General features: G+C 33.7%; 1 protein-coding gene across 2 annotated transcripts; it reads right to left on the bottom strand.

The window, feature by feature from the left end:
* Positions 1–319: 319 nt before the first annotated feature.
* On the bottom strand, positions 320–25,150 carry LOC128998287 (V-type proton ATPase 116 kDa subunit a1-like). Of its 2 annotated transcripts, none has more exons than XM_054424359.1 (18): positions 25,062–25,150; positions 21,938–22,065; positions 20,745–20,921; positions 17,104–17,232; positions 13,342–13,397; positions 12,831–12,957; positions 11,723–11,899; positions 11,045–11,257; positions 9,525–9,675; positions 9,078–9,217; positions 7,082–7,315; positions 5,833–5,942; positions 4,922–5,046; positions 3,760–3,884; positions 2,641–2,742; positions 1,847–1,982; positions 1,174–1,348; positions 320–510 (listed from the first exon to the last, which is right to left on the bottom strand). In XM_054424359.1, exons 2-18 carry the CDS (start codon positions 22,052–22,054, stop codon positions 417–419), a joined length of 2,388 nt encoding a protein of 795 aa, XP_054280334.1. In that variant the 5' UTR covers positions 22,055–22,065; positions 25,062–25,150; the 3' UTR covers positions 320–416. The 2 variants fall into 2 exon arrangements, with proteins under 2 accessions (XP_054280334.1, XP_054280335.1); XM_054424360.1 differs by having other exon boundaries at positions 21,938–22,062; positions 25,062–25,128.
* Positions 25,151–25,414: the final 264 nt, after the last annotated feature.

Here is a 25,414-nt window from a genome sequence, read left to right on the forward strand (position 1 = left end):
AAAACACTGTATTATATAGACATTGTTTTAAATACATTTTTCCTACACACCGTACCGTAGTAATACATAGGCTATTTTCAGTATATGACTGGTTAACCGAAAAACTGGTTATCTGAAACGGCTCTCCCCCCTTTATTTCGGTTAACTAGGGTTCTACTGTAGTTATGGTATTTCATGAGAGATTTATTGTTATTATTAATTTAATTTAAAATTTACAATCTGTTATAGATCATTATATTATTTAGTGTCTAGAAGATACATTATAACTACAAATATAATGGATACTTATGACAACATAGAAATAAGAAGGCATATAAAGTAGTATCTATGAATACTAGTTTTAATTTTATAATAATAACTAGTTTTAATTTTATCTACACTCCAAAATGGTAAAAACAATAAAACATAGAAAAATATCAAGCTTCAGAATCTCCATCAATGATTCTCTTGAAGGAAAAGGGAACAAAAAGATAACCTGTTCCCAGGTAAAACTTACTGCAGAACTCCACCCTGAAACAGAACACAAGTTGAAACTTCATGTAAACTTCATGTTGAAACTTCAGGCAACTACAAATGTAAATCTAATATAAAATTGAGAATTGGTGGGAAATGTTGATTTAATTTTAACTTATCGGTTGATTGCAGGAGACAATAATGATGTCTTTGCTTGTAATCAATGGGGCATGTTAAAGATTTTACCGCGACTACAGTAGACGATCCGTGATTACTGGAGTTAATATCAATTTTGCTTTTTGGCTATAGTTCACGTTTACTGTGGTTGAGGCTTTATAAGTTTTTACAACTATGGGGGAAGGACAAAAAATTTACAAAAGTACAGATAAAAATAAGATAACACTCTTGACAAGGTAACACTCTTGAAAAAAGCGAGGCATAAAAATAAAATTTTATTGCACTTTTAATTTTTATTTCTTAAACTTAAGACATCATAGTTGATCATCACTCTGGTCTGATTGGTAATCATAAGACAGTGAAATGTTGTTACTGTGGGTCACATGAGTAAGTAACTTCAGTATAACACAGAGGAGGTGGGGTCACAAACTCGCAATGTCTGGCTTACAGTATAAGTCCATAAAGTGGCTTAACGTGGGAATATAAGAAATGACCAGTTTACATATTGATTTTACAGATTGTTAAACTATATATTTCACTCACCAATGGAGTCTAAGTGTGTGCAGAAATGCAGAAAGACCTTCCATCATAACTAGGATGGCAATCGTTCCGAAGGCCCAGAACGAGAATATGATATACACTGCAATGCTTCCGTAGTAAGGTAGTTCTAGAGTAAGTGCTTTTCTGAACACCATCTGCCACAGCACTTCTGATAGCTCTGGAAATCATTTTTGATGTGATAAATTATCTGAAACTATTCATAGGTAAAATATAATTTGTTCATATAATTTCATGAATTATTTTATGACAATTGAATTGCTCACCTTTAGATTTAATAGTTAATTTTGATGTTTTCTAAAAGAAAGAACACAATTTGATGAAGCCCTCACAGAGTTGCTCTATAGTCTGCAATTTTATTTCCCCCTTATATTACTGTGATAGTTAGTTGGTGTCACTTAAAAGATGCTCTTACAATAAGTTGACAAATATTATACAATAGTTGGCAAGTTAAAAAAAGTTGCTGTATTCGACAAAATCAGTAATATACAATAGTACTCTTAGTTAGTGGCTCAAGTAAACTACTTATAAGTAAACTACTCAAGTTACTTACTTAGACTCTAAAACTGGTGACAACTTTAACGTGGGAATGAAATGTCTAGTTCCATAGTCAAAGATTAAATTTATGTCTTTGTCTAGTGAATCATAAAGTACTCACGTGCATGGGCCAAAGACAGAGCCCAAAGTCGAAGGTATGAAGCAGTATGAGATATGGTACTCAACACGTATTCCACTGTATGAATTGCTTGGTGTATCCAAATTTCACTAGCTTCTTCTTCTTCTTCATCCTCCTCCTTTTAAAAACCAACAGGAAATTTAAAAAATATGATTATTTTTTCACGATTTTGTTTTTCTATCACTTCCTTACTGTGGACTGTGTGTATGGATACAAAAGTTAATTAGCTGTTTTAATTAAATGATTTAGCTTAGTAGGTTTTTATTCACATCAGCTAATCATTATTATTGCAAACAGCTGATAGCAATGTATTTGCGCATTGATGTTGTAAATATGTAACATTTAACAATCATTTAGATCATTTACACAATTATTTCATATTCTAGCAGAGCTTCTAATTTGCCTTCTGTAATGTAACATATACAAATCAATGCTCTGATTCTAGTATTTTTCTATCATTTGTCTAAAGGAAAGCTGTGTGGATTATGTCCTTTTTTAATTTTGTCTATAACAATTTTAGTATTCTAAACTCTATTTTAATTTTACATCTTTTAGAATATTTGGTCCATTAATAATACATCTAAAGCATAATTGTTGCATTCCAACCTTTTCTAAATACATATTGTTTATCATGACGGGAATTCACAACATTTCTTAACATTGAAATAAATTCTTTCATCATCTTTAAACATGTTGACTGCACTAAAATTGTTAACAGATTTTTAGTTATGTGTATATCTGAGTATAAACATAATTGTGGTGTTATAATTAGCTACCTTGTGGTGTTTCTTGCAGCAAATGAGATAAATAGGTTTCCCCACCAGCATGACTGGCACACACAGGAATGCCACAAGAACACAGGCCATTTGAACTTCTTGCTGAAACAAACGTTAACAGTTTAACGATTTACAGAACACTCACGTTTCTCACTCTATGAATTAAACTTTGGATTGATATGAAATAGCAAGATAGATTGAAGAACAATCTAACCTGTTTACTTTAAAGATCAGGGTCCATAGCAACCTGGACCATCAATGGTAACACTCAGAGAAGAACTGCTGTACGGATATAGACACCATCCTCAAGCCATTTCATCTAGTTCTCATTTAAGACCTCTCTGCATTTCCCAACTCACTGTCATATTGTCTTTAAGCATTGTTGTGCAGATAGTGGTTAGTAAAAGTTGCAGGAAGAACATTTTAAGTAGTATTACCATTTTCATAATATAATGTTCAGCTTCTAAGCCAATAGGAGATATGTCTCAAACAACAAAGGTCACAGAACAAGACTGATATTTCGTCCTAGGGCTTCTTCAGAGAATACAATTATTTTTAAAGGCTTGGTCAAATAGCTCTGCCTTTAGAATCATTTAAATAAAAATTCTAGGAAAATTTTAAACAGCACCTAATTTTACACTCCGCTTCCATTCTGCCAGACTACCCTAAAGAATAAAAATAATTTTCTCATCTATCTACTCCCAAAGAAGGTGTAGGACCAAATAACAGTGTTACGTTATGTGACACTCTTTTGTATATTCATAAGCTGCTGACTTAAATTTGCTCCGGAAAACTATAATAGGCTATGTTCCTTTACTTGTCTTCAGTCGAAGATGGAAATGCTTCTTGACTGAAAACGGAAAAAGGTGAGTTACCTATTATATAATTTCTACAATCGGTTTTGGTGGCAAAAATATTATCAGGTAAGCTAACTTAACTTTTATTTATGGATGTATCACCTTCGAGTCATGACTAATGTTGTTGACAATTATGCAGCCACGGACCCTAGCAAAAGCTGTTCACTATCATGGCCATACAAGCAAATCCTAAGTAGCATCATCCTAAGTTGACAAGACACCTGTTACTGATTATTTATGCAATCTATTGTGTAAAAATTACCTGGTATGGATACATATAAGCATCACAGATTGCAAATTTAGTATCTTTCCCTTCATTGCCATTTTTGAACAGCATCATGTTAATGAAAGTAATGAGGACTGATGGAGCACAGAAGATTGAATCCGCTGGAACAAAAAGTGATAAAGATTATAATGCAATTTCACTAATGTTTTATTTCACTAGTTTCTTCAAACATTTGATAGATCCATCTTAGTGTGGGATAAGATTGATACATTATTATGATGTTGATTGTCAAAGTCTCTTACGGTACTCTGAAATTGGTTAGGGTACTCCTAGAGCAATTGGTGGACATAATGATTGTCAGCTTATCAAGGGCTGCCCAGGTAAACCAGGGTATGTAATCTGATCAGGTTTGAACACGTAAAGAATTCAGTAGAATGACCATTCCTAAACTTGCCTTCATAGCAATGGCTGAACAATGTTTCAGTAACGGAAGCAGTGCTTGGTGGAGTGACGGAATCCTTCTCAAAATTGATGTAATAACAGAAAAACAAGGGGGTGGGCAATCTCTTTGTAGACTTTTATTGATTTAAATATCTGACTCAACCTTTTCTTTGTTTAACTTATTTTTGGAAATTTTGTAATATAAAAAAGGTTGGCGGCCTCTTTTAACCTTGCACTGGCCCATCCACATAGACTAACTGCCCGTGCGTGGATCGTATACAGCAAAGCAAGGAGTAAGCCGGTACAGCACAAAGGTGATCTGTAGCCATACTGATAAAATGTTTTCGGCAGTGACCAGGATCCGAACCCACGACATCGCTGCCTTGGGCCCGAAGTCCGTGACGCCACCAACTGAGCCACCGACTCACAAAGAAGATCTACAATCTAGATTAACACCCCTTGTTTCTTAGTACCCATATTGTAGTATTCATATAGTTTTTTTTTTGTTTTTTTTCTAGGATGCTAGGCACGAGCCCGGAATTGTTTTTCACATTACTTCAGACTATATCTAGGGGTTGCGGCATTATCACATAGATAAATTTATCTATGGATTTATTTATGGATTTAAATCCATTGGTGATTTGGCGGGATTTGAACACAGGACCTCTGGAACCGAATTCCCGCGCTCTAACCACTAGACCAGCTCGCTCCCCATGTAGTATTACTAGTTTGTTTCACAATTCTGATAAATACTTACAATTAGGAGGTCCGTACCAAACCCACTTCATGAACATCAGAACGCACATGTAACCAAACAGCAAGAGAAGGAATAGTACTTGTGGGATGAATTCCAAGAATATGTAAGCATAGTTTTTGAAGAATCTGTAACAAGTAAGTTTTTTGAGTATAGCCAATTGCTCTTACTACACTGACTTATTTTTGTAAATGGAGGTGAAGAAATAACTTCATTAAATATTAACCATTACATCTTTGAGCCCTAGGGGTTATTCTTTTTTTACATTTCTGATAATTATTTCTCTTTTATTGTGAACAAAAATTCAAATCCATAAACACTAGTTTTCAGTTGATACAAACATACTTAGTGTAGTTATTTGTAGCTATTGTAGAGCATCTAGGGCTGGGAAAATTTCAAAGATTCTATTATGCTTGTTGGGTCTACATTCTAAAAAGTAGATCAGTATTGCATTAAGACATAATTCAAGTTTACAGCTATAATTTAGACCAACAACCTCTGACAACAACGCTCTGAGTAGCTGTGTGGTTGAAGCACTCATCAAGGTCGCCGGTTTGATTCCGAAAAAGATAGTTTCTTTACCTAGATGCCGTTTTGTCACTGTCCTATCAATTGCTACTATCTAACGATACGTCGATGTTAGATAGTAACAGGACTAGGCCACCGACCATTTCCTTACAAAATACTCAAAAATAGCATTGGTATGGAGGCAAAATAAAATATATAAATTTGATGGTTAAGTAATTAAATTATTGTATGGTTTTTTAGTGGAGTAGGGTCTAACTCACACCACGTAAATTCAGATGAAGTTATAAAGACAGTGATTTTTTGTTTTATGATTGTTGGACTTACTTAATTTACTACGCTTCATAAAAACAATGAGTAAATTTTGAGGGTAAAGACAGTATTGTCACCTGTGGTTTATTGTGCTCATGTAAACACCAAAAGTCATGTGAAGAACTCCAAAAATGATGGACAACTTCATCTTGTAGGAGTTGAGGAAAATGATTTTGTTTGACGCAGACTGAAAAATATTAAATAATATAGATTACCACAGAAAAATATCAGAGTAGGTACCTAAATAATACCTTAAATGGCATTTGTCCAAGCTATTAACTATAAATAGGTACTAAAATCAATATTCAAGTTTCTATTATCACCAGCTTATCTTTATTTCATAAAACTATGGAAGTGAAAAACAAACTCAAAGCAGTATTGTCTGTGCAAAGTTAACAAATCGATCCATCGCTTTCACACTTCAACATTTAACTTCAGTTTATTTTAATGAGGAAATAATTAAATAACTTTATCATTTTATTTTTTAAGTATCCGTTTCAGTTCAGTTCTTAGAATTGAAAGTTTCACATATAATAGCATTCTTTAATTTCATAACAGCATAGTTTTACTTTATAACAACACGGGTAACGGACCAATGAGGTTCAAGGATTGAGAGAAAAGAAGTAAAATTGTAATGATTCAAACTTCACCTAAACAGCTGTTCCAGGCCAATTTAATTGTTGAGTGGTGCAAAAAGTGTTTGGTACAATGTTTCATTGCATCACTGTCAGTGGCAATGAGAGGTTATAAACGAAAACATAACATCTCTTAGAATTTAAGAGTAGTGATTTTTAGTAATTAAAACACTGTCGTAGGTAAAGTAGTGTATGCAACCCGCATAAATAGTGTTAAGGGCACTCGTAGAAGTTTTTAAGGCACTCGCCAAAAGGCTCGTACCTTAAGTTTTCTACCCGTGTCGTCAACACTTTTTTTTACAAAAAGAGGTTGGAGGCCTCTTTTAACCTTGAATTTGTCCGTCCACATAGACTACAGATCTGTGCATGAAACGTATCCAGGAAAAGCCAAGGGGTCAGCCGGTACAGTATAAAGGTGAACTGTACTGATCAAATGTTTGTGGTAGTGACCAAAATCCGAACTCACGACATCGCTGCCTTGGGCCCGATGTCCGTGACGCTACCAACTGAGCCATCGACTCATCTAAACTATCTATCTTTACACAATCATTGCGTAAACCACTATAATAACCAGACAATTAGCTCATATTTCCTGATTACCTGGAGTGTCTTTTTCCTTACAAACATTGCTGGACAATACTTGATTTAAATTTGATAAACATTATTACAAAAACAAATATATGTATAATACCTGCCACGCTGGATCCATTCCAAACCAATATGGAACCTGAGTATACTGATTGATAGGGTTCAAGTCCAGCTCTCTGTTATAAAGAGTTTCATTCCAGGTAAAGTTGAAGTGCCATTGTGATCCAAATATGTTTGCGCTCTTAGAGAAAATATCGTTATATATCATCCCTGTATACATTGAGAACAACCCCATCAAGAAAATGATGTAGCGCCCACCAAACATCATGTTCCAAATCTGTAAAATCAAGGACATTTTGATAAGTTTTGACATTGAAGACACTTTATATCAATCTAGTAAATGGACTACGTATTTTGTAGTGAAAAATAATAAATAATATCAATTGTTTCTTAGTGGATCAGGTTCTGCAACACAGAAAAAAGTTCTCTTCGCTTAGGTATATCTACTGCATAAAAATGGTAGGCTCCAACATATCACAATACGCTACCAAATAAATAATACCGTATGTCTGAACAAGAACTTAAATATTTTAAAGGCAAATACTGATACCAAATAAGAGACTATGTTTAATGTTTTATTAGCGAATTTCCCTATAGGGAAGTAGCTATTACCGTAGGTCTCATGGTAAGACTTAGGCCCGGGACCGATTTACTTTTTCATTTTAATGTCCCCAGAGGCCAAAAACACCATTCGTTCAAATTTTTATATATGTATATATATATATATATAGGTATATATATATAGATTTATATATATATATATGTGTCCGTGAACACGATAACTTGAGTAATTTTTATCAGATTTTGATGAAATTTGGTTTGAAGGTGTAAGGCGGGATAAACTTGAATGAGTTCGCGATCCAGCATGATCGGTCCATGGGAACAGGGTTTTATGGGGGGTTTTATGGGGTAAAAATTGGTTTTTCTCACTTTTTACCCTCAAAACACAAAATTTCCCAATTTTTCTCTAAACCTTCTTAAAGAGCTTAAAAAAACAAACAATTCAGTATATCAAAGTGTTTTTGTACGGTTATTGGTTACGGAGAAAACTAAAAAAATTGTAAATTTAAAATTCCCATGTTATTCTTATGGAGAATATTGTAAAATGTTGTAGTTTGCTTGTTTATGGATATATTTTGATCAAACTTGGCAAATTTATTTATTTTATAGTAAGCTATCAATATTTTACTAAAAACACACTACTTTATTAGTTTCCTTGTAGCAGCAAACCTAGGTACTCGTTAAACCTAATGTTATTTAAATAGATCAATTGAAAATCAATTCGGCCAAATGGAAATTCGCTTAGACGGCAGGTTTGCTGTGGCGGGGGTATTTTATATATGTATTTAAAGCTTGAATTCTCAAGTTTTATTAGAAGCCTAGTATAACTTTATATGAGCAACATTAGTTGCCCGGCATAACTCTAACTAAATTAGACCTCTTCCCAGGCATTGGTCAGTACTTCAAGGGATGTTGCACCAACACATGCGACTATTCTCTTTCGGGAGGTGATTCAGATCCCGAATCTGCACCGAGTAGACATCATACTTTACTTCCCCTCAAAGGAAAAAGTCCAGAGAAGTCATATCTGGATTCCTTGGAGCCCATTGGATGATCCCTTCCCTGCCAATCCACCGATCGTCAAAACGAGTATCCAGCGCGTCTCGCACACGCAAACTGTAGTGTCGTGGTACTCCATCCTGTTGAAAATAGACAGGGCCATTCTCCATCTCAATGTCACACAACTATGGGGAGAAATACTCCTCTAACATGTCACATTAAATGGCACCGTTTATATCCCCTGATGTACTGGCCAAAACCTGGGAAGAGGTCTAATTTCGCCTAGATTAATGCCGGGCTAATAATGGTGCTCATATCAAGTTATATTAAATTTCTAATAAAACTTTGAGAATTTAAGCTTTAAATACTGTATACTAAAACATTAAACATAGTCTCTTATTTGCCATCAGTATTTGCCTTTAAAATGTTTCAGTTTTTTTTTCGGACACATAAGAGAAAGGATACATTCGGATACATACCTCATTACCAGACTTTTCTTTTAAGAACTTCTTTTCTTTAAGAATCATAAATCCCGCAAAGAGAAACAAGATCAAGCCATGCCCTGCATCACCAAACATGACGGCAAACAGAAATGGAAACGTGATGATTGTGTAGAGACCTGCAACAGAAGGTTATAACAGTAATAAAGAATAAGAAGGCTTATAATAAAGTACATAAAGAGTACCACAAAACTGTGTTCTGGCCTAATATTCAAGGTATTTCAAATTCATCCATGATAAAGTCCAGACATGTCACACTTTTTCATGGTTTTAAAATCACAAACTACAATCTCATCTTTATCAATGAATAATAAATTGTTTGATCAACTTTTTAATTTATATTTTATACGGATAGCAAATGTAAATTTATATGAATTGTCTATTTAAATTTAAAATAAAATGAATAGTCAATTTATTTCTGTTTACCAGGATTCACTTCTCTATACGCTCCAACTCCATAGGCTTCAATGAGGGCGTGAAAGGCATTTGTAAACCTATTTGTCTTGTAATACGTCGGTGGTTCTTCAGTTGTTGGTAACAAATTCACAAAAGAGCCTACAGAGCTGCCAACAGCTTTCTGAAAATTCAACTTTTTAAAGTCAAGAGAATTAATAGTAGAATTAATAGTATACGGTACCTTTAAATTGTATGTGTTTACAAATTAAAACAAAAATTGGAGAATTGAATCCAAGTGAATAGAACATTAGTCTTTAAACAGTTCCTAGCACAGACAATATATACTTTTATGTGACCGTGGGTTTTCAACAGTTGGTTTCTGTTGTCTGTGGTTCCTAGTCAATGCTTTACAACGTTTAATAGAACAAATATATTTTCAAAGACAGCATGTTTGAAAAACTTGGTTCTCAATGGTTAGCATAACTCTAACGTATTGAAAATCAATGGTTATAATATGGCTCAGGTGCCTTTTTTAACAGAAATAAAGAGTTCTTATTCTGTATTGTCAGTTTTTATTTTATGGTATGTTAAAAACTGTAAGTAGACGTTAAGTTCTGTGTTTGAGTTCAAAAGTCAAGAACGTGATAAGGTGACATTGGAAGGACAGTATATTATTGTAGGGTTATTGTTTTAATTTACAAGGTTTAATACAACAAACTTATTTTCAGAGACAGCATGTTTGAAAAACTTGGTTCTCAATGGTTAGCATAACTCCAAAGTATTGAAAATTAATGGTTATAATATGGCTCAGGTGCCTTTTTTATTACAGATAAAGAGTTCTTATTCTGTATTGTCAGTTTTTATTTCATGGTATGTAAAAAACTGTAAGTAGGCTAGACAATAAGTTCTGTGTTGAGTTCAAAAGTCAAGAACGTGATAAGGTGACGATGGAAGGAGAGTACATTATTGTTGGATTGTTGTTTTGTCAACATACAGATTCCTTGTCAAATACCCTCCACCTTATCAAAACTACTACTAACCTGTACTAAAACAAATTCTGATAGCACCAAGAGAAATAAAAAGGTACTGTGACCTACAATATCTATCGAGCCTTAAATTCTTGCCTCCATGGTTTCCCTAGGCACCCTAGGATCTAGATCCTTAGCAAAATTGATTGGCTGACCATAAGAGATGAATCCCTAATTCCTAGTTTGTATCTTCCAAAGCACTTGACACCTTGGGGATAACCCTATCACTCTAGCGAAAGATGAGTGGCCGTTTTCTTTTGCTCCTGACAGAATCTGATTCTCCATGATTCTTGTTTTCTAATAAAGTGACTAATTAAAGGTCCCTTCCCATTCATGAAAGTCTTGTTGGAAGTTATTGTTCCCAAGCAGTTTCTTAATCTGCCTACATCCCATAATGGTCAGCCTTCTTTCTCTTTGCACATTTAGTTTTCTCATCCCATTTATACTCAAAGTATTGATTTTTTCTCCCCAGTAGGCTTTTTTCTGATAAAAAACCATCCCTGTAACTCTTAGTCAACTCACCCCACCCTCGACAAGGGCTGCCTGAACAGTCATCATCTCCTTGTAAGGGACCCAGCATTCTCCAATGAGGCACTTACGGCTGACATCCATGTTGAACAGATTGAGAGTATGATAAACAGCTTTCATCTTCTGCACCATTATACTCCAAGAGTGCAGCTCTTTTGCCACAGAAGATAAAACTCGCTGGCGGTGGTCTTTTGTTTGGTTCAACACCTGTGAGTGGTCAAAGAAAGTTAGAGGAGAAAAATAAGACGGAACTAAATACCACTTTTATAATGTCAAACCCTTTATTATCTTTTCACGGGGGACAAATCAAATGCTGCATTATTATTAGATAAGTAGCCTTTGCAGGATAGTTCATACCAGCACATAGAAGTGAAAACTCAGACATTTGCATTTCCATGGTCTATCGACTATCAAGCACGGCGTCAGCTGAGGAATCAAGCTAGTCAGCAATACATTATAAATCAGAGAGGACTAATATTTGTAATTTTGTAAGTCTTTTGTCTTTATGCTAACTAAACTGGCACTGTTGTGGCAATTTGTGAAATAATATTAATCTTTCACTAAGTTAATCAGTTATTTGTTTTTATTAAACTTCCCCAACAAATAAGAGAAGCTATTACTGTGATCCTCATGGTAGATCCTAAGTTCAGTATTTTTAATTTCTAGACATACCGTGTTAAGATCTGCTATTCGAGCTTTGACTCCTTTAATCATATCCAATCTCTCCAAAGAAGAACTAGGGCATGGGTAGAATGAAGCGTGGAATCCAGTGCAAACCTTCTTCACTCTCCCTTTCAGTTGGTCTCCTTGGTAAAACACCACAAATACTGTCTTTTCCTTTGGTTCCCCCTGTAATGTCATACGTTGTTAGTCAATGGCTAAACCACTGTTGAGAAAAATTGTTTGTCTCCAAATTTATCTAGATATGTCTAAAGGTCGATTCTCACACCTCAGTTAGCACATCACAGTTCAGTCACATCAATCTGGTCTCAGTCAACAGAATTATTCTTTAATGGATTTTCTATTGCACTGTCAACATTCATCCGGCACAGATCCGTCAGACGCTCTGCTGGGGTCCATCAGTTAATTTCAAATTTCTTCCCACCGATATTTTAGGATTGTTTGGACGCCTGACGGAAGTGTTTGAGGTTAGAAAATAGTAAGTACTATGTGTAACAATCAACAAGATAGACGATGAAAACTTGATAGAATATTGTTTTTGAATGAAATAATCTTGCCTGTAACATTACTGTAAATACAGTGACGTAAGACTGACTGATATCAACTGATGGGCAGTTGACTGAGGAATTGCGGATGCAACTGTGACTGGGCTGTAACAGAACTGTGACTGGACTCATGGGTGTGAATTGACCTTGAATATAATGTAAAGGCCAGACTCCTAATGGACAGTCTTCAAATATTAAACAATGAAAACCCTGTTATAACTAAAAGGGTATTGTTTGAAAAAAGAGGTAAGTAGGAATAAATGTACAGGGGTTTTATTGAGTGTGTTGAAGGCTCGTGGTTATACTGTCTTGGACTTAGATCTAGAGTGATATGTTTAGTTCATCCACAAATCTAAAGGCTTTGTACTGCTTTCGCCTAAAAGTATTAGGCACAAAAAAGTGCTTGGATTCAAGTAAAATTAACATACAAAGTGAATGGCATCAAAGTGTACTGTTTAAATTAAGGCAAAAAAGTATTGAAAAGTGTTTAAGTTATTAAAAATAGAATATATAACCTTTCAAGTTGAGCCAAGTATTTGTTTCAAAATACTTACAGTCACTGGATCTTCGAGGGGAGTTTCAATATCAACTTGTCGCAAGAAAACATTTCCTCGGGAAATCCTCCAAAGCATTCTTTCAAATCCCTCTTTTTTCCTTCGAGGAATAACTCCAGCAACAAATCTAATATTATAACATTGTTTGTAGTGAATTTTGATCAATCTGGTTCAATTCAATTTGGGTAAACAAACCTAGACTTTTAAGTTTATAACTCAGAAATTTAAACTTCACAAAGATAAAAATCCTTGTATTACCTATCCTTGTAAAGATAATTATTGTATTATGAATAAAGTACGCCATTCTTAAACATAACATCTCTAAAGGTCTTATGAGTATTTTTCCTTTTGAGAGTGGAAGTGATAAACATGAAAATATGCTGACAATTCTCAATACAATTCAGGTTCTTAGAACTACATTCTTTTGGTTAACTTAGGGAGTCCAAGATGTCAAAGTTTCTTCACTCCTTGAATAAAAAATAATATATAAACTACTTTACTATTTTTTTACCCTAGCTGGCCTCGATCTTCTATGTTGGTGTCACTTGCAATTCCTCCTTCTTCTTGCTGTAACAAATAAAATAGTATCTCACCTATGTCATTAGGAGAACATAACGATCACATCCAATCATAATTAAATTGTAGATCTAAACTATAAACCAATTTGACTATCCTTACTTTTAAAGGGGTCACATTTTGGTAAATCATTGACCATAATTATTTGTGTGATAAAACTATCAAATTATTCATTAAAAAAATCATTATTTGTTTAGTCATTGGTTATATTTAAAGGAAAGCCAAGTTGCAATACAATATTTTTTTAAGGAATAGAGTTCAGCTAGAGTAAGCCTGAGAATGTTAATATAGAGGCTTATAAAAGATGGATTGATACACAATAAAAAAGGTTACTAAAAATCTGTGTTATGACCTTTTACTGCGTATCTTTTATCCACTAGATTCCAATTTTCTTAGGCTAGATATATAACTTTTCCAAAAATTCCCATTCTTTACTAGTACTACAGAGAACTAGTACCACAGAGTATAAAGGTACAGAGGTATTCAATGGTACACTTAAGTGATGTCTAGCACCAGTCGCTGGTGTCTAGAGCAAATTCCATTCCTTGTCCCCTTCCGTTTTCCTTTCCCCTCTCGCCATCACTACAGCGTTGACACTGTAGGAAGACCCTGAGAACTACAACTTACAACTTGTACAAAAATGTGATGAGGCCATCGCCTTTTGGGCTCTTCCAGGCTTGGAACAAATACAGTACGTTTCTGCCAAAAAATACCAGAGCTAAAAGCGCACGGTTGTCCCATGAGCTTGTATCCTCTGTATCTTGCTTCTATGTGCTAGTTCTCAATAGCTACAAATCACCATGTCTACTAGTAGTAGACGGTTGCTAACCAGTTTTGTGTAGTTAAAAGTTTGAGTTAACACAAATAACTTTTTATCGGGATGCGATGCTGGATCCAATTAAATTGCAACTTTGCATGATAATCTTTGACAGCTTAAGAAACTGCCGTAAAAGGGATGGTCTCTAAAACCCCTGAAAACCACCTCTAGGGTTTTCTCTGAGTTGTAAAAGCCAAACAAATCAATATAACCGTTTAAAACTGCATCACACCAAAACACATTAACATTGCTTTTCAATATATGTTCAGAAAAAAGTTTGATATAGCAAAAATGTAATTGGTTTTCTAAAAATTAGTTAAAGATCCCCCAGAACTCTGGCCCAGGGCCGGATTTCCCAATAGGCCCGGTGAAAATGGTCAAGTTTCATCAAGTCATTTCAAAATGGCGGCTGATCAAAACTATAAAAAATTATGAGGAAAATAATTGTGAATTGTTTTATACAGGGATAGTTTTAAAAGAGTTTCCCCATACTTTTTTATACATTTCTTAAGATATCAACTTTGAACCATGTCAGATCATTGTAGAGTAGCAAGAACTTCATTTTGACTGGATTTACATTTTTGGCCGCCATCTTGGATCCGCCATTTTGGAAACAAAGTTTTTTTTCAAATGTAAAGATAGGGTTGTGACCCACCGTTTCAAACAAAACCTTTACGCTGAATACGATGCTGCAATCCGTTTAAAAAAATGTTGATCCATTCTAAAGTTATGAGAACTTTTGATAACTTTATTTTTAGTCCATTATAACATTGTGCATTTACAAACTAAGGCCATAATCTCAAAATAGTGCTAGATAAAGATAAGTGGACACCACCATTCATTGTTGACCTATTTTAACTCGATTATGACTGATGTATTTGTTTCAGCCGCCATCTTGGATCCGCCATTTTGAAATGTGATAAATTATTTTAAATATGAAGGTGGTGTTGTGACCCATCATTTTGAACTACTTTTTTATGTTGAATTCAATGCTGCAATCCGTTTTTCATTGTCATGTTTGGTTTTTGAAATATTGACATTTTAAATAAAAATCATTGTTATATTTTATCAAGAAAGCTTGATAACAAAAAACGGATACAATAAAAACTAGTCGAAATGAAGTAATCGCTACTCTACAATTATCTGACGTGGTTCGGAGTTGATATCTTAAGAAAAGTATAAAAAAGTAGAGGGGGAACTCATTTAAAAGTCACCCTGTATAAAACAATTCACAATTATTTTCCTCATCATTTCTTTAGTTTTGAATGGCCGCCATTTTGAAATGACTTGATGAAACTTGACCATTTTCAACCCAGGCCGAGATAATGTATTCAAGCACTTGTGTGCCAAATTTCATGAAAATCGGTTCAGGCATTCGGTCGTTATAGCCAATTCATGGGGACCCAGCATCCTCTTACGGCCGCCATTTTGATGACGTCATTACGGACGACCGAGGTCCTTAAAAATTGGGGTCTGGGCGGTTTTAGGTTCAGAAACTTGTATACTATAACCACCTAAAATTGCAGCCTGTCTGCCAGAACTGAAATATTTTCCTGCTACCCAACCTGACTAAAGGGGTACGCATCGTATTGCCACTATGCTGGCTCGGACTCGGCACTACTGATCAGAGTGATTAGGGGCGCATGCAGACATTGTTACCATACCACCCTCACCACACAAAACAAAAGTTATTAACTAATATTTTGATTAGTTTACACCAATCTGCAGGATCAAGTTAAAATATATAATACGTTGTGTTGAATATTAAAACAAATTTATCTTTAAATTTAACGAAAAAATATTAATTTCAGTTTGCATTAGATTTTAGAAAAATTCAATACCCTCCAAAGCACCATTAATGCTGTCATTTTCTCCTCAGACCTAAGGATCGGTATGGTTGGCCGGAATATTGCTCTGTTTTGCTTTGGAAATATATAACCTAGATGCAGTACGACCATAGATTAAATATAACTCCAAGTCGACTTCTTATGACTTCTTATTGTTAATTCAAACTTTTCTCATGTCTTGTACATGTTGGTGACACTAGACGTTAGTTTTGACGTAATTTTGTTTCTATTATTTTAGGGTTAGTTCTATAATGTGTGTTTTAATTTCTTATAATATAAACAGTAGATGAAATATTGTTGATGATTAGATCGTTTTATTTTGGAAAACTAGGTTTAAACATTGATAAAACCTATAAAACATGCTCCTTAAATAACAAGAATTGTTTTCAGCTAATCCAAAATGATGACAAATCTACTTAAGGCATGTTTAATCTATGGTATCACGTACTGTATGGAGTTCATGTTTTTGGACCTGGAATTGGAATCAATGGCCATGTTTTTTTGCAGGAATGCTCGATGGGTTGAGTTGTTTTGTTTCAGTCCCATGGCCACAAACGTGAGCATTTATTAAAAGCATAAAATTGCTAAAAGTGTTTAAGACGGCATATTGTTAAGGCTAAACAAGTCAATTCTAAAAAAAACTTGCAATGATTCCAACGTGGAGTGGTATTCAAGCAATTAACTTAGGCCTATGGGCATGATATAGTTTTTAAAGAAGGAAAGTAACTGCGTGACCAGACTAAAGGGGCGGAAAATTATTTGGGCCTAGGGGCGCAAATATGCTAAATCCGGCCCTGCTCTGGCCGAGATCCGTTTTACTTGTAATAAAATAATTCTGTATCAATTCCAAGCTTCATTCTGTTATTACTGAACCTACTTGAGAACTTTTACATTAAATGCCTTTATGTATTCTGTGGTTTAAAAAGTTCATCAGTAATATATCTATTATCTATTAAAGTTTCTATTACATAAAGACATAAATACATTTTAAAAGTTATAACATTTTTTCAAGACACAACAGAGAAAGACATACCTCCTGAAAGAATGGTTGAGTTTTCTCCAAGACAAGCTTGAGCTCAGTCAGTTCTAGGAAGTTGAGTTTTAAGTTTACCGAGCTTGAACTGGATTCAATTATTTCCATCTCTGTATGCTCGAGTTGTGCCTTAAAAATACAATTAAAAGATACATTTTAATGTTAAAAGTGATATGCAACATTGAATTAAATGTAAACTTAAAATATATAGTCTTATCAATTTTTTTTTTAATCTTTTTGGCTCAATCTTAGTGTTCAAACAAACACTAAATGGGGCAATGCTTTGGGGGTACTTTAGTATTATACGGAAGGCCACCACTTAAACAGCGTGTGCGGCGGTAATGTTAGGTTGGGTTATCATAAATAGAAAGTATGACTCATCTGGTATCGTTCGAATCATAACGAGGAAAAGTCCTATAAACATATTTATGATAACCCAACCTAACATAACAGCCGCAGCACGCTGTAAAATAAGTGGCTTCCGTAAAATACACAAGTACCGCTTTGGGTCATAGTTATCACTATTCTCAGATGCCACTCAAATCATTGACAGGTGTGCAAGTTTCTCTTAATATTGACACCTTTGAAACACCGGTATACAGCAGACTTTACTACCAAGCCTAGAAAATAATCCATGATGTGATTCGCATGGCTATGAAGGCCAGTTCATCTACCCTTCTCAGCTTCTAACAAAATAATTTACTCTACTAAATAGTTTAATAATCAATAAAGCTAGAAATTTATGGTTTAGTGTGGTATGCTCAATCTTTCTAAAAACTCATCCAGGTCAACGTCATTCAACCGTAGAAGATGATTTAGAAGTTTAAATCACCACATATCACTGATGTGAGAACCTGCGCTAGAATTTTCTTTCAAGAAACTAAATTTGTTTAAAGATTGCATTTTAGATTGCTCTTAAGCAATCGGCTTAACACATTTGCATCCATGCACTAAACCTTGCATTTCAACATTGCTTTTACATGTTTCATTTTATTTTTTTAAAGTTGTGCAGAAAAAATACCCTATAAAAAACCAAAACAACAGGGTGGAAAACATAACATATATTTGCAATTACAACTTGCAAAAATGTGTTGCATGCAATTAAAATATTTTGTGTACAATTTAAATGTAATAAGTGGCTTTTTGTATTTAGCTTGCACTAGATTCTGAAGTGGCTTCAATAAGTGTTTTCAAACAGTGTCACTGTCTCAGTTCAAACTTTTGATAACCTTATCAATTTGTACCTGTTGTAATGTGTTGTCATTCAACATTTAACCACTGGTACTGATATAAGATAGTATTATCTATTTCTCAATTGGGCTGAAAATTCCAGGAATGACTTTGTTTAATGGTAGTATGGTTGTTTAGTAAAAGAACTTTTGTATCTGTCGACATATTTCCCCTAACTTTAAATATTGAAGAATTATTTTTTACTATAAATTGGTGTAAAAATTATTTAATTATTATTAATTAAATTAATAATAATAATTATTATTAATAACTATTAAATTATTTATTTATTTATTGGTATACAAATTATTTTTAAAGACCAGCTGTAAGTAGTTTTTTACTCAAAGACAAAATAGTCGAATTAATTAACTATCATAGAGTGTGCTACGATTTAAATTCTATTTTCCTTTTAGTTCATATAAGATGGGGTTACGGCTTATGCATACTTCAACCAAAATATGATTGGAAAATGGGTATAATGCCTTGTAGCTTAATTAGTGACCAAAACTGGTGTATCTTCAACCAAGACCTTTTATTAAAAGCCCACAGGTCAAGAACCACTGGTTATAGTTTAAAAACATGAAACAAACTAGTGAATTTTCTCCGTTATTGAACTGGTGACTTTAGGTCAGATTTTTAGACTCCTAAATACCACTCAGCTACCCAGCCATACGTGGTGCCCGGGACAGTTGAATTTTAAAAAAGTGAAAAAGATAGAGCTTCAAAACTTTGTACACAGTTACTGGGTATTCAAACCATTTTAACTCATTATTCAGTGATGTGCTAAGTCCTAAGGGGGACGGCCCGCTAGGAGTCAGAAAAAATCTTAAATTCAAGCATAGGTTGATATGCACATCAATTTAAAGGCCTTTACTATTAGAATACAATGCCACAAATTTAAACTCAAACCGTCAACCGAGTCGAAAATGGCAGCCATTTAAAGGTTTCTTGAATCTGCCATTTTGAATCTATGAGCGGCTGCCATTTTTTACTCAGTAGTTTTTTTTAGCTCAAATTTGCGTCATTGTATTCTAAAGAAGTATTTTTTCGAACTATGCATACGTTTATGATTTTCTTTCGACTTCTAGCGCCTCCCTCTGAGGAGGTTGTGTATAATAGCAATGCAAATTCAATGCATCTTTGAATATTGAATATCTGTCATTTTTGATTCGGTTGTCAGATTGAGTTTGGGTTCGCAGCATTGTATTCTACTAGTAAAGACCTTTAATTTGATGTGCATATCAACCTATGCTTAGATTTAAGATTTTCTTCTTACTCCTAGTGTGCTGGAGGTAGCGCCTCACTAAATCATGTGTTAAAAAGATTTGAATGCCCAGTAACTATGTACCAAGTATGCCAAGTTTAGAAGTTCATCTTTATTACTTTTTGAAATATTGAACTGTCCCGGGACTTTTTCCACGCTGTATATTCTTCATACACTACTACCATAGTTAATTAGGACATAGCAGAAACTTAAGGTTTGGTTATACTTTTAGTTTGGGATGATTAAAAAGTAGAAGAATAAAAATGCTGTTTAGCAGAACACTTTGTTGGTGGTTTAAACTAAGTTCTTTTACATGTTGGTTTTGGATCCAGGCTTCATAGACATTACTTTTTTAATTTTTAGGTTTATTAGTTTTTAAAAATATTTATTTCATTGAATGGGCTTAAAAAGTATAGTTTTCATCATTATACTCAATGTACTATGCTTTCAATTTTATGTTTTTATGCAGTAAAATGTAACACATTTAATAATTCCTAAAGTTGGCTAATTGATCAATTTTGTTCAACTATAGTGGGTCATTTTGTAGTTATACCAACTAACTAAAATCCTAGGTATTATTTGATATTTAGGATGATTAGTGTGCATTGTATAAAGGTTTATAAATAAACAAAAAAAATTTTAGTTATTATAAAATTGAAAAAATAATTTAACCTATGTTGATAGTTAGCCCAAAAAGTGTGTAAATACAATGAAGAACATCTGGTAAAAAATTTAACTTGATAGTTAGGTAAATATTTGGCTGAGATTTGTACACTTTTCTGTTACAAAACACGAAAATAAAACATTGTTGATAATTGCGATAGAAGAACAACACGTCCTCCCACTGTAGGCCTGCAGTATCATAGGAAAATGTATGTTTTTACATGAAAACCTTATCAGATTGCAAAAAAATTCATATTCAGAAACTACCAAAGAGCATAGAAATGATTTTTTTTATTCAAATTTTGACCAATGTTTCACTTTCTGAAACCTGGATCTAAATATGGGGATTAAATTATTTTCTTTCTTTATTTTTTAGTTTAAAAGAGTAAAATGTACCGTGTATTGTATAGTTAAAAGTACTACCTGAGTAAAAAGAGTTTGATAATTCCTTAAAAAGTTGAAAAATAAATACTTTTGACCTTACCTCTAAGTCAATTATTTGTCTAGGGTTTGGAGCTGCAGGGTTTTTGTCACATGGAGGAATTTTAACATTTTCTTTGACGATTTCAGCTTCAATATATCGCAGTTTGCGTTCCATCTCATCACACCGCCGAACCTCAGATGTGAATTTCCGTTGGAAGTTATTCACACCCTCATTTAGCTGGAAAATATTAATTTATAAACATGTGTGAACATAACTTTCTTAATAGAGTAGACTAGACATACATTTTTGTCTTAGGACGCTATAGGCACTAGCCAGGGGTTGTTTTTCCACTTTACTTCAAGCTAGACCTAGAAGTTGTGGAATTATAACATGGATAAAATCCATTGGTGATTTAGCGGGATTTGAACCCAGGACCTCAGGAACCAAAGTCCCATTCTCTACCACTAGATCAGCTCGATCCCCCAGACTACACATACTAAACATAATGCATTATTTTTATCTTTTCGTTTTTATTTTTGTTTAGTGCCATGTGAATTAAAATATATTTTTAAGTTTGAGCCTTTTTTCTATTGGTTTAGTTTATAGAATACATTTTTCACTCTACATAAACATCCCAATTCATCTTTCACATCTTGTTAACAATTTATCTGTTTGTTTTATTTTTAGGGATGAAGTTAAAGTTTATAATCAACAGGATTTCATCTGAAGCAGGAAAAAATACAGTATAACAAATTAAAATGGATTTACAATGATCATGAGGTTTATCCCAATAATTATTTTCAATATTTAGCATAGTTAAGAATACTAAAGTTTCAATATCTTGAAGAGATCTTTAAAGATCTTGAAAGATCTTTAAAGATCTTTAAAGTTTCAAAAAGGTGTAATATAAAATTAACATACACAAAACTTTTCACTTGAGTTGATTTTGAGATGTATTAAAAGACAATAAAAAAATCTGTTTCTGCATTTCTATTACAAATGGTATCAATTAAATCGGCAATCAGGATTCACACGAGCACAAGAACCTTTCTCCCAACTTCATCGCCTTTATTATTTTGTGCAGTAATTTCAACAATGAAATGCTGTTGGATCAATTTAATACCAATAGCTCCTAGTGGTGTGACTCATAGTTTCGTTGGGAACTTTTCCCTCATCCCGGTATAGAGAACGGGTACCTCTGCTTTTTAATGAGTTAATATCTACCCCTGCATACTAGTGAAAATTGAACTTACGTCCCGGAACTGAACTATCCCCTCTTCTCCTAGGAGAGATAGGGACGAGTAAGCAGCTTCCGGCTGAAGGAACAGCTGACATAACGCCATTTCCTCGCTCCGAAACATTGCCCCCATGTTGGCTTCTGCTAAACATTTACACACAACCAGTTAAGAGAAGAAAAGTCAACATTGCTCCAGATTACTAAAAATAATTAAATAAATTGAAATACAAACGAACCTAATTAGCTTACCTAATAGTACAGTAAACACTCAATTATCTGGGTCTCATTTGTAACTTTGCTTAATGCGGACAACTATTTGATAGCAGTGTGAAAAATGTTAACAGCTAGAGCTATGAATGTGTTACTGTGAAATATGCAGGTTTGTTATACAGTTTATAATGCTTCAGTAATTGAAAGGTTTTAAAAATACAGTAGAGTCCCGCAAACTCGGCACTCGATAGCCTGGCATCCTGGATAACTCGGCCATCACCTGGTTCATAAAATTAGTGATTTTTTGAGTCCAAGTAAAACATTGATTCAAACCAGCTCAAGTCAAATCATTTGTAATTTATTGTACTATATCTGACAACTTAATACCCTACTGACTTGTAATATAAAAACTAATAAAAAAGGTGGTTAAAATGCTTTTATTGTTCTTATTTTTGACCCTAGTTCCTTATAACCCGGCATTTTACAAACTCGGCACCCTTCCAGTCCACATTACGCAGAGTTTGAGGGACTCCACTGTATATAGAATGCACTATTTAAGCTTTCTTTTTTAAAATGTGTTTCGTCATACACAAGGGCTACTCATGAACCATGTTGACGACTAGTAGATGCAGGGAAAATTTAATAAATGGGCCCAGAAGCGCAAGTATGAGTAAATTCCCTTGTGGGTAAGGGTAAAGGGGCCACATTTATATTTCAAGTCAGAGTAGATGTGCTTATTTATTACATATGTAAGAATTGATTCAATCAACATATAGCTCATTTTCTATTGATAATTATTATAAATTAAAATAAGCTTAAATGTTGTTTTGTTCAATCGCCTTCCAGGAAAAAGAAAAGTGGTGGGCTAAGTATACATTTATTTTGCCCACTACTTTTCCTCAATCCAGATAATAACTGAAAAAAAAACAAAATTTCATAAAATGAGCAAATTAAAACTTTGAAAATCAGCAGTTTTACAAACCAATTCTAGTGACAACTGTAGACACACATATTTTACAGAGTAACTGTAAAAAAAAGAAATTGAAAAAATAGAAAGAAAATAACGAAAAAACTAACCTAAAATCTTAAAATCAATATAGCTTGGAAAATAAAAAACCAAATAGCAGTTACTAAAGCCTACTAGTCACCGATTTATTTTCTTTTACAATGGATCTAATTTTCTAACTGAACCGATGCTCCATCGATTTTGATGTTATTTTAATCATAGTTTGCACTCTGGTGGTGAATAATAGACCAGAAGAATAATAAATCACACTGAAGGATGTTACTAAAATGTATATCCTATCCATCAAAATATATATATTTACATAAGAAATGTAAATAATAGTTTGTTCCAAAAGGGCTCCCAAAAGTATAGGCCTAATTGACAAAGATGATTTCAAATAATTTATAACGAACAAAATACTTCTTGATGTGTATTAGTAGTCATGGAAATAATTACCACTTGTTTTCCAGGAAAATGTTATTATCTTTAATTAACTTGATTTGCACATGTGATTCTACTTTCGAGTGGCATACCTCCAATGGCTTAACAACAGTGGTAATTCTCACTGCTTCATTTGAAGTCTTAAACCAATCCTCATTGATAAGAAATCACATGGTTTGTTGCACAATATTATTTGGGAAAAGTTATGTAAGCTGGCTTAGGACTTTGTTGCCCTCAAAAAAATTTTTTTAATAAAACCCCTTTCCAAGTTTTGTTACATTAAAGTTCAATTATAATAGTATATAAAATTATTATATTTATTCTTGATTTATTTAAGCCTGAGTTTTTTTTCTCTTATTCAACTAAAATAATTATATACAGAGTGTCAATAAAATAATCATCGGGGTTTAATTACATATATATCATTTAATGTTTGTTCCATGACACTGTGTCGTGATTAAAGATAATTTTTTAAAGTTTAATAATGAAACGTTCATTGGTCATCGTTTCTCTTTAAGTTTACTTTCATCAGTTGTTGGCTAACATTGAAGCCAACATTGACCCCTTCTATGTGTTGAAATATGGTAACAGTGCTTCTAACTAACTGTAACTATTGTTGCATATCTGTACATGTTGGAACAAGGGTTGTTTCCCCAACTTGAAGAGGGTATGGAAGACTTTGTGTTGCAGCAAGGTATGGCTACACCTCATTGGCCTGTGGTGTCAAAAGTTTTTTAATAAAGAGACTTCCTGATGATTAGAGGGGCCGCTGTGCTGAGGATGACTTAAGCTCTCCTAAGGCGGCCACCCCTTCCCCGGACCTTACTGTATGTGATTTTGTTCTCTGCTGGAGCTATGAGAAGGACAGTGACATCCTGCCATTAGCTCAACCCCTGCCAGAGCACCGAGAAAGGATTTGTGTTGCAGTAACAACAGTAAGACTGGATATGCATACCAACGTTTGGGCAGACGAGTTGAACATACACTGGAAACATGTTTTGCTGTAAACGGACAGCATATTGAGCAGCTTTAGTGATATCAAACAAAACTTGAGAGCTTTCTCTTTCAATCCATGCAGTTTATAGTAGCATTCATATATCTGAACGTCCAATAAAGTATTTTAAAACCTGATGAATATTTTATGGACACCCGGTATAATAACTAAGATCTGCATACTTAAATCAATCAAAATTTCATACAATTTTGTAACGATTTATGTATTGTGTTTTATTCTGAACTGAAATTATGCTACATATTAAGGAAACTATTATGCTTCTTCTGCAAATGCAATGCAAGACATTTATAGATTTCCTGAATATTAACTACTTAATTATTATTTTTATTTTTGTCTACAGACACATTCATTGGTTAATTTAAGATATATAATTCCATATAATATGCTTACCGCTTTTCCCTACCTTTAAAATAGTTTATCTTGAAATTATAAAACTAATTTGATGTAGAGAAAGAGTTAAAAACTTACTTTATCTCAATGAGTGTAAGATGACTTCAGCTAGACTAGTAACAATTTCTGATATCTGGGAGTGAATGTCATTCCTGTCAGAAAAAAATCATGCTGTTATCAATTGATAACAATAAAACAACTGTACTTGTGATAAACAATGTAAAATCAGCTGAGTTTACCTGTAATCTTGAGATTGCCTTATAGTTTTATACATGCCCTAGTAGTTGTCACTATATGCCTAGATCCATAGTAAATTCCAAACAGAGATGTTGTATATTTTTACAACTAATAAGTTTTCCACTAAGTTTATCACTATAGTTGCGGCAATTAGTTGCTTTTCCTACATAATACAGCAACTTTTTCTATCTTCC

The sequence above is a fragment of the Macrosteles quadrilineatus genome, unplaced genomic scaffold, assembly GCF_028750875.1.
Source record: "Macrosteles quadrilineatus isolate MER2022 unplaced genomic scaffold, UCM_ALF_1.0 Scaffold_7__1_contigs__length_78375512, whole genome shotgun sequence".
Taxonomy (NCBI): Eukaryota; Metazoa; Arthropoda; class Insecta; order Hemiptera; family Cicadellidae; genus Macrosteles; species Macrosteles quadrilineatus.